Here is a 9649-nt window from a genome sequence, read left to right as displayed (position 1 = left end):
GCGGTTCTTGCAATGCTTGCATTCTAGCCCCAAGAGCTCCTGGCTGCTGGCAGAGAACTACCAGCCTGGCCTCAGCCCTGGGCTTTATGAGGGCCAGGCCCTGCCCACTTCAGGCCAGCTGCCTCACATTAGTTGCCCCGGCAACCCGCAGCTGTGCTTGTTATGTTCTGCCAGGGCGCTCTCTCCCTGGCAGTTTCCACTCTCTAGGAGTAGAGCACCGAGGTGCCCTGCGACACCTCCCTTTGAATGCATAGCGTCACCTTCCTGAGAAAATGTCTCCATAAAGCCAGCCTTCTTAAGTACTGTTTATTTTTCAGCCCCTATGAATGGGTAGCACAGGCATTCATGCCTGGTGGTTTGTATGCTGCTTTTCACAAACAGCTGGTTTAGATGCTTATTAAGTCTCATTCCTTTGCCTTCAAGCATCAACAGCATTTCAGAAATGTTCCCATTTGGAGCTATGTAATGCAGCTATGTCAGGATCAGTTTATACATTTACAAAACACTATTTCCTTATGGAGATGTCTATACTAAATGCTTTGCATGGCAAGCCAGTTGAACAATCACTGCTCAGCTAGACTGAGCATGACCTCCTATAAGGTCAGGTTACTGCATGCCCTTAGAGTATAAATAGACGAGCACTCTAGACAAAGAAATTGTTACTTACCTTGCAGTGTCTGTGGTTCTCTGAAATATATTGACTGTATATATTCCATGACCCATCCTCTATCCTCACTACAACAGAGGCTCATAACACCTGGGCTCTACGTTGGCAAAAGAACTAAGAGCATGTTGGCTCTGGTGCACTCCTTGTGTCCCCAGGTAATAATAATCTGATCTTGAGCATATTGGACATTTGCACATGAAAGGTATGTCCAGACAAGTGTGCATGTGCGGTATATTGTGTCACAGACCCATCTGTGGCGCCGCACATACGGGCATTCCCCACACTGCTAATTTTCAATGCCAGGGGGTTTTCTGATACTGGGAGATCCTGGTGTAAAAAAAAATCATCCTAGAAAAAAGCGGGGCAGAGCACATGGCGACAATGTGCACCACTTGAAACTAAAGCCTGGCCAGCCAGAGCCATGCTCCAGGTGCCAGCCAGGCTCCCTGCTGATGGTTTGTCACCGCTGGAGCCCTAGAAGGCCCCCAGGGCCCAGATAAGGCTGTTGTTGGCCCCAAGCTCCTCTACCTTATCTGGGGCAACCTGCCATGTGCCAGAGTGGGCATGCATGAGTGTTCCCTGAAGATAAGTAGCTTCAGCATATAATTGTGCTGTTGCTATTTGTCCTTGGAGGAACGCTCATGCACGCTCGTCTGGATGTGCCTCAAGAATAGAAAACACAGATAATTCACCTTGAAGAAGAATTTATTACTATAGGGTAAGCTGCTGTCTTTCTAGTCACTCCCCGAGTGTCACTTGAGGAAGCCTGGGTTGATTATCCAAGAAAATAACTTTTCTAGGGCCATGTTTTGTCTTTTCACCACTAGAGGGAACTTATTTTCTTCTGGAACTTGTAGCCATATGGCCTAGAAAGCATACAGATTTGCAAATATAAATGAACAATTATTATAAACTTGAAGCAATTTGGGGCAAAGGACATCTAAGGACAATGTGATAAGATTGTTATAGTATACCCTCCTGCTACAGAGAACTCTACACTTCTAGGTCAGATGAGAATTTTGCTGTGGAGGCAGCTGTACTACTTCTGCTCCAGCTTCTGAGAGAAAGGGGAATCCATGCAGAAGGGCTCCAGTATGTACTTATAATTGGCTGAGCCAACTGGCCCACAGTGCAAACAGCTGTTTCAGATACTATATTATCTATATGTTACGTAATAATATATTGCTTACACACGTATCCAGCACATTATTTATTTTCTACCCTTCTCTTCCTGATGACCTACTTGAGAATGATAGAGAAATTCAAGGTCTCATTGACAGAAAAAGGAGAACCTTCAAGGTGTGGCATAATGACATCAGTTCCAAATGGAAGCAAGACATATATTGCCACATTAAGTATAGCAGGGAAAAATTCAAGAATAAAAGAACAATGGTAAGAGGAAAAAGAAAAAGAGACTCAAAACTTTGCCAACAAGCATGGCATGTATAGTTTCTTCAGAGCAACCAAAGCTAATTATGGGCCAAGCACACAAGGAGCCATCCTTCTGAGGTCTAAGGATGGAACAGCATTTTTTAAAGATGGCTCCACCATCAATGCACAGTGGAAGGAGCACTTTCAAGAGCTCCTGATTCATAGATTCATAGATGCTAGGGTCGGAAGGGACCTCAATAGATCATCGAGTCCAACCCCCTGCATAGGCAGGAAAGAGGGCTGGGTCTAGATGACCCCAGCTAGATGCCTATCTAACCTCCTCTTGAAGACCCCCAGGGTAGGGGAGAGCACCACCTCCCTTGGGAGCCCATTCCAGATGTTGACCACTCTAACTGTGAAGAAGTTCTTCCTAATGTCTAGTCTAATTCTTCCTAATGTCTAGTCTAATCTAGTCTGATCTGAGGCTTCAGTGTAGAAGACAGTACCACCAAGTCTATTTCACAACACCCCATGAAGAACTACCTTGCAGATCCACTAACTTATCAAAATGCCTTGAAAACCATTAAGCAGATGAAGAACAACAAAGCATGCGGTCCTGGTGGAACAGCAGCTGAAATTTTTAAAGCAAGGTGGGGGGAAAAAAGCTGTCACCAACTGCATGTCATTATTATGAAAATCTGGAAACATGAACAGATTCCCAGTGAATTAAGAGATGCTAGAATAATTACCATATTCAAAAAAGGAGGTAGATCAGACTGTAGTAATTATCATGATACTGCACTCCTGTTCATAACTTGCCCACATTCTCCTCAGTAGACTTGCTTTCCTTGCTAAAGAGTTTTCCTGAGTTCAAATGTGATTTCAGATCACCCAGAGGTACAAAGACTATCTTTGTTGATAGACAGCTGCAGGAGACGTGCTGTAAGGAACACAAATGTTTTTACCAGGCATGATTAAGGCTGTTGATTGAATCAACAGGGAGGACCTTTGGAAGATCCTGATGAGATTTGGATGATGTCAGAATTTGTTCCCCTCATCAGATTTCTTCACAGTGACATAACAGCAACTGTCCTAAGCAATAGCCATTATCATGCCCTGGAAACTGATCCCTTTGCTATCAGAACTAGAGTCGAACAAGGATTTGTGATTGCACCAACACACTTTTCCATCTCATTGCTGGCAGACTTCAGTCTGGAGTCAGTATTCAGTATTGCATGGATGGGAATCTCATTATCATCAACTGATTATATTCCATTGGACAACAACGTAGCAGAGACACCTGAAAACTTTGAAACAGCTTTGGAACCTTGTCATCAGTGATAACTTTGGAAAATCCTCCATATCAATTGGAATGGCAGAAAAAATGAATGCCAGTGTTCTGGCTCAAACAGCACCAGCATTGAAGCCAAGTTTAAATGGCACGAGCTCCATTGCACAGGACACATCATAAGGATGCCTGACAACCAGCTCCTAAAACAGGTCCTATGCTCCTATCTCACAGATGGCCACTACTCTAGAGGTTGGCAAAATAAAAAAATCAAGTACACCTTGAAGGCCTATCTGAAGAAATGTGGTATTAACCTCAATGTCTGGGAGACTCAAGCACTGAACTGTCCACCAAGGACACCATCACGTACCCATGTATTGATCACTTCAATCAAACTCACCTCACTATGGAGGTGGATAGACAAGAAAGGCAAAGGAAAGAGCTGTGACCCAGGATCCCAGAATTATTTGCCACATCTGCAATCAAACATGCAGATCTTGGATTAGCATTCTTAGTTACCTGTGGATTCACTAATGACTTTCCTACTTACTGGAAGACAGTCATCCTTGTAATGAGGGACTGATGTTGAAGACAATGATTTATATTCCACCCTTCCCTTCCTGATGGCTTGCTACCCATATCATCCTTATGAATTTTTGCTTTTGCTACCATTAGAAATAATTATACTTGTCCTTTATTTCGATTGTTCACTTTTTCATGTGTTGAAACATGTGACATCAGTGTATAAGCTGTTGGCATCTTTTGCCTGACTGTTATTTTCAATTTGTCTCCTACTGACTGCCAAAACTTGGACATATGAGCAATACTGTAGCATATGTTTATATTACTCCATAGTCCTATTCTCCATATCTTCACTGCAAACAGTCCTGGCATAGTTAAGGACAGTATGTTTATCACTTTAATACATAATGGTTTGAGAGTGCTTATCAATTGATTCATTCTAGCTCTTTAATATTATACTCCCCACCCCCATATCATAAACATCAAGAGGGACAGAAAGCACCACTTCCACATTGTCTCTCTGACTGCCCCAATGTGAAGCAGGATGTCTGCCCTGCTGCCTCTCTGTCTACCTTTTTATTACTCATAGTGCTACACCCAGGTTCATCACCTTCTTCTCTTGTTTACCAGAGCCTGTCTCCTCTCTCCTTTCTGTCCTGCTCATTGCTGTCTTATCTCTTTCCATCCTGCTTTGTGCAAGTCAGGTGTCTCTTTTACTGAGCAATTTTCCTGTTCCCAGTCTGCTCACTGAAGATTTTCCCTACCTCTCCCACTGCCTAAGTGGAGAGAAGTGAACATCCACTCCTACCAAACTCTCTTCTTTTTCTTCAATGTGTAAAATATCTGCCTGACATAAAATATCTTCTGTCCTCCTGATTTCATTGGGATTGATCAGGGGTATCACTGAAAGCAGAATTGGAACTTGCATGCTTCATATAGCTGGTACCATCTTAAACCCAGAGAAGCCCAGTTTGCAACTAAAACAGTGAAGTAACATGTTCATAAAAACCTACCTTCTGATTTATTGTAATTAAAAATGTGTTCAGATGCACGTGTGACCCAAGGGAGGAGGAGGGAGGGAAAACATTGAATCCTGGATATCCCATCCAGGGATGAGCTGTGGAAACCCTGCTGTTGGTGCCAGTGCCCCTCACGCATTGAAAAGACCTGGATCTGTGCAATGCAGTTGGATGAATTCCCCCAGGCTGGAGCCATGTCTTCAGTAAGGTTCAAGCTACCACACATTTGCCTCCCATCCTCTGGCACAGAGAACTGATCTGTTCATGGTGGGGAGGAAGATGGGGATTGCATTTCCCTGCATCAGGACCCATCCCACTGCAGGATGGGTCCTGCTGTGTTATCTCACAGTCCCCAGAGCTGTGCACTAAGAAGGAGGGATTCTTCCACAGCTGGACCCATCGTGGATTGGAAGTGGTCCAGCTGTACTACCTCCTGCCTCCATCCACAGCTCCAGGTAAACTGAGGGCAGGAGGCAGGGGCAGGCTGAAGACAGCCTGTCAGCCATGAGGTTGGAGGGGTGAAGGAGTCTGCCTGGCTAGAAAGCTCACCTTTGCGGTGACTGCTCTCCAGCCAGAGGACTACGACACTTGCACACTCCCCCTCTCTCCAGGTTTTCCACTGGACTTGCATGCCCATCCATAACCACTGATAGCTTTTTTGGGAGACTTTTCAAAATCTGAACCCAGAGTTTGCTTTGATGCATCATGCAGCCTTCTCAACTTAATTGGTACTAAAGGGATGTACCTAAAGGCAGAGTTTGGTCCTAATGATCAATAGTTGCTGATCATGGATGGCTGAGCAAGTACACCTGTGACCACACTGGTATGTCTGTATTCATATGGCAGCTAATCTACTTAGCTTGGTTTGAAGAGGAATGGGTGGTATATTTGGAATTGCCCAGTATGACTGAGAAGCATGGCCTTTTGTGTTTTTCTTGTTGTGTTTATTATTTCTTGTCACCAAAGATATTTTTTGCAGACTTTCATGATGCTCATTTTAGGCTCGGAAGTTTGTAAGATATGGATGATGATGATGGTGGTGGTGGTATAGTGCAATGTAAGAGACTTTGGTTAATACTTTCCAAAGTTTTCAGAGCTGTTAAAACTTGACTGCAGTCTCTTTAGCACAGTTCCAGACATACAAAGCTGTTTGTAAAGAAAGAGCAGTTAAGTATTTTCAGATTTAAGATTTTCGTCATCGGATCATTCACCTTTAGCAGCTGGAAACCAAAGAACACTGTTCTGCAGATCAATGCAGCTGCCTAAAAAATGGATCATTAATTTCTCTGGTCTTTCACAATGGGGAGTGCCAATACAAAGCTTCAAAGCATGTAGTTCAGAAACCATTTTATTATGCCAGAAATGCTGAGTTGCACGATTGTTCTGACAATGGAACAGATCTCACCCTTCAGATCCTTGTAAACAAATAGCTCCTTTTCTCTATGAGAAAAGATGCAGCCTTTTTTTTAAAATGGTCACTGTATTTCAGAAGTTATTTTCAAGATGTTTTTAATAACCCACAGAATGCCACAGATATTTAAGTGTCACAATGGTATTTTTTTGTGATATGGTCTCAAGATACAATTAAAATTAAAATCCTAACATGTTTTTAAATAGTGTGTTATAGTTTTTTAAACAAAGAAAACACTGGGTGTGTATATATTGTATGGCTTTGATTGTAAGTCTACATTTTGTTCCTCTGAAAGAACCATAAAAATAACACTTGACTCATAAGCAGGGTCAGCATATAATGGGGCCCCCAACAGTCTTGACTTATATTTTCAGTAGTTTTTGGTATGAGTTAAAAATGCCAAGTCATTTTTTTTTTTTTAGTTTAGCATTTTTAGTGCATTTAACCCTTTGAATACTTCCCATGGTTATTTGATTCTCTCATGGGATTTTTCAATAGTAATGGCAGTTCATGGTCTTTGTCTGAAGTTATCAACCTATATTCAGGTAAAAAGCTGTTTCTTTCCAAAAATGAACATGGTAATGTAGGATTTGTTTATCATTGGAACAATGTTATGTTGGGAATGGGGGTGGGATTTGATCCATGGATTCTGGATTTTGCAGTTTTGCTTCATTAATTTGCTAAATATTTCATTTGTATGCTTAATTCATACCATTTGTTTAATTTGAAATATGGACCAAAAAACGTGCAAGGACTTAGTACTAGGTAATCTTGACTAGGAATGCAAGCAGATAAACCTGTTATCAATTTTGCTTTGTAAATGATGCTCCTGCTTATTTGTCAGTTATTGTAAACCTCTGTCCAAGCAAAGTAGTTTTCATTGAATAAAATAAATAGTATTGTAAAGGTAAAAGATGGTCTTTTATCTGGTAATTACAACATAATATGCTTTAAATAATCTTCTCATCATGAGTTGGCATTTTCTAACTGACCCAGTTTGCTCTTAAAGTTCAAATAGAGACAGACAGACAGATGGATTAATGGGTATGCATGCAGGGTCAGAATAAATGGTTTGCTAGGCCACATTGCTGAACATAGTTTTTAATAGTGCTGATCCTTTCTGACTAGGAGATTTGCAAAGCTTTGTGGAATAGTTGTCTTGCTGGCAGACAGCATTGTGTAGAAAACCAAGTGCTAGTGATAAAATTAGAAATGTGGCATTAGTCATCTCTGACTGTAAGTTGAATTTTTCTCTCCCACCTTGACCCTCCCCCACAAAAATGGAATTCTTATGAGAATATGAGGAAAACATCCTGTTTAAGAGCAGCAGTCCAGCTGTGCAGTCAGTGTGTTAGAGAGTTGCCCATTCTCAGGTTATCAGTCACAATCCATTTGAATAAATGTAGTCATTGTACTCCCAAGTAAAATTAGACGTTTGCAACTGGATTTTTGATGTGGCAACCTGTAGTTCAAGCAGTCTCGTTTTTGACTTTCCCTATTTGGGTATGTGTGTCATTACAAGCCATGTTACTTACACACCCAGTAGACTTAAATGTATGTAGTGCAGTATCAGGAGGAGTTCTATTGTAGTCCTTAACAAACTCAGCTCCACGCCTAATATCTGTTCTAAAAGTTACTTGCTGACTCTTTTCATAAACTTTCCGTGGGATTGGCAGCATTATTAGAGTAGTAGACTGGGGGGTTGCCCTGCTCTCACTTGTACGATGCTAAAAATATATCATGTCAATGAGCAATGTAAGTCATAGGAGCATAAGATATGCCATATTGCTCAGACCACAAGCCCTCATTCCAAACCTATTGAATGAGGTCCATAGGTCTGTCCATTGACTTATTTAAACTGGACCCATCTAATTATTTTCTTCTCTGTATTTCCATTTTAATATTTTCCCTTATTGGCATTTGGACCAAGAAACAAATCCTGCAAAATAAACAAAAGAGTTAATCCTTATGCTAATTGTCTAGGTAGTTCCTGAACATGCTTCAGGGCTTTCTCTGGTGTAAAATTTTATATTATTTTCTAGAAAAGATTTTAGTGAAGTAGCTTTTGCTACATGGGCAAGTGATCCTCAAGGAGTTTTTTCACTGGTTCCAGCCTGTATGATTTTGCTGTTTAAAGCAGCAGAAAAATATTGGGAAATCATTATGTTCTTGCTGGTCTGTGCAATGGATCTTGTTTTAAATGTAGCAACTGAGCCACATGAGTTATAGTCTCTTCCAATCTAGATGCATGGGTAATTTCTTCTAATTTCAGATTGCAAATTTTTGTTTGAATTGGTAGTAAAACTGGAATCTGATTAAAAGTTACACAAAGTTCACCAGGGCTGCCTGGTCATTTGAATATTTTTCTTGTTCCCCCCCTTTCTCACCCTTGTCTCTTTTTTTCCTCTAGTTATTGTATTGTTTTTCCAGTGGTTTTTTTCCTGTCTTTTTGTGCCTGCTGAGTTTCTTCTATTTACTATAACTCATTGATCCAACACATTGATTCTAAAATTTTTCAAGAACTGGAATAGAAAAGTTAAAATTCTTCCATTAAAGCTGTACAACTCTCTTTAGTATCTTCCAATTCTGCCTGTTTTCCAATTTATGGTGTAATACTGTTTGTTTCTAATGCAGTGCTTCTAGTACCATTTTGTTTCTTATCAGTACTAAAAGACTACTGTTTTGTTTTTCTTTTTCTAGTTGTGTTGAACTGAGCCTCAACTCTTTTCCCCCCTAGCAGACATGTGTCCATGGATGTTTCTCCTCTTTTAAAGTCTTGCTTTGGTTCAGTATTCTGCTGCATTAGACAGCAGCTTTACTAGAACTGTGAGTAATGGAACCGTTCGTTGCTCATGCATTACATTACTTGAATGTACCCACCACTTACGTAAACATTTGATTCCCTAGATCTTCTGTCCCAAACCAAATAAAAGAGTAGAAAAGAACAATTGATTTATTTTGCTGTTTTCAAGTAAACAAAAATTTTCCACTGGAAATGTGCAAGTATACAGAGGCAGGCCTGGTACACATAAGTAGGCAGTGATGGCAGAAAATTGACCCCGGGGGGGGAAGCCAAACTGACCACATTCTGTCTGGTTTTCCCTTTTAAAGAGAATATTCCCCTTAAAAGAGTCCAGTTCATGTTAACTTTCCAAAGTAAGCTCTAATACTGCTCTTTAATTCAAAGTCCCTCAGCATTCTGTTTGCAGATCAATTTTTGCAGAGGAAGTGAGAGATGGAACAACTTATCTTTCAATCAGCATCATTTGATTCCTGTCCTCCTTTGAGTGTGAGTACTATTGCAGCTGTGGAACTACTCCTCCTGTGTCAGTAAGATTTATCCCTCATGCCTGAGAAGGTGAATCAAGCCC

The 9649-nt window shown here is 41.0% G+C and overlaps 1 protein-coding gene and 1 long non-coding RNA gene across 2 annotated transcripts in view; one reads left to right on the top strand and one right to left on the bottom strand.

Annotated features, from left to right (window-relative positions):
* ADGRV1 (adhesion G protein-coupled receptor V1) overlaps positions 1-9643 on the top strand; it is a 253979-nt gene extending 244336 nt beyond the window's left edge. The window contains 1 exon segment of the mRNA XM_025204476.1: positions 8979-9643. Coding sequence (XP_025060261.1) covers positions 8979-8987 — 9 coding nt within the window. The 3' untranslated portion in view covers positions 8988-9643.
* Positions 1-9649, bottom strand: part of LOC112550339 — a 59409-nt gene that overhangs the window by 6432 nt on the left and 43328 nt on the right. The gene's annotated exons all lie outside the window — the stretch shown is intronic.

Source organism: Alligator sinensis, unplaced genomic scaffold (genome assembly GCF_000455745.1).
Source record: "Alligator sinensis unplaced genomic scaffold, ASM45574v1 scaffold218_1, whole genome shotgun sequence".
NCBI lineage: Eukaryota > Metazoa > Chordata > Crocodylia > Alligatoridae > Alligator > Alligator sinensis.
This window is presented reverse-complemented; position numbering and strand designations above follow the sequence as displayed.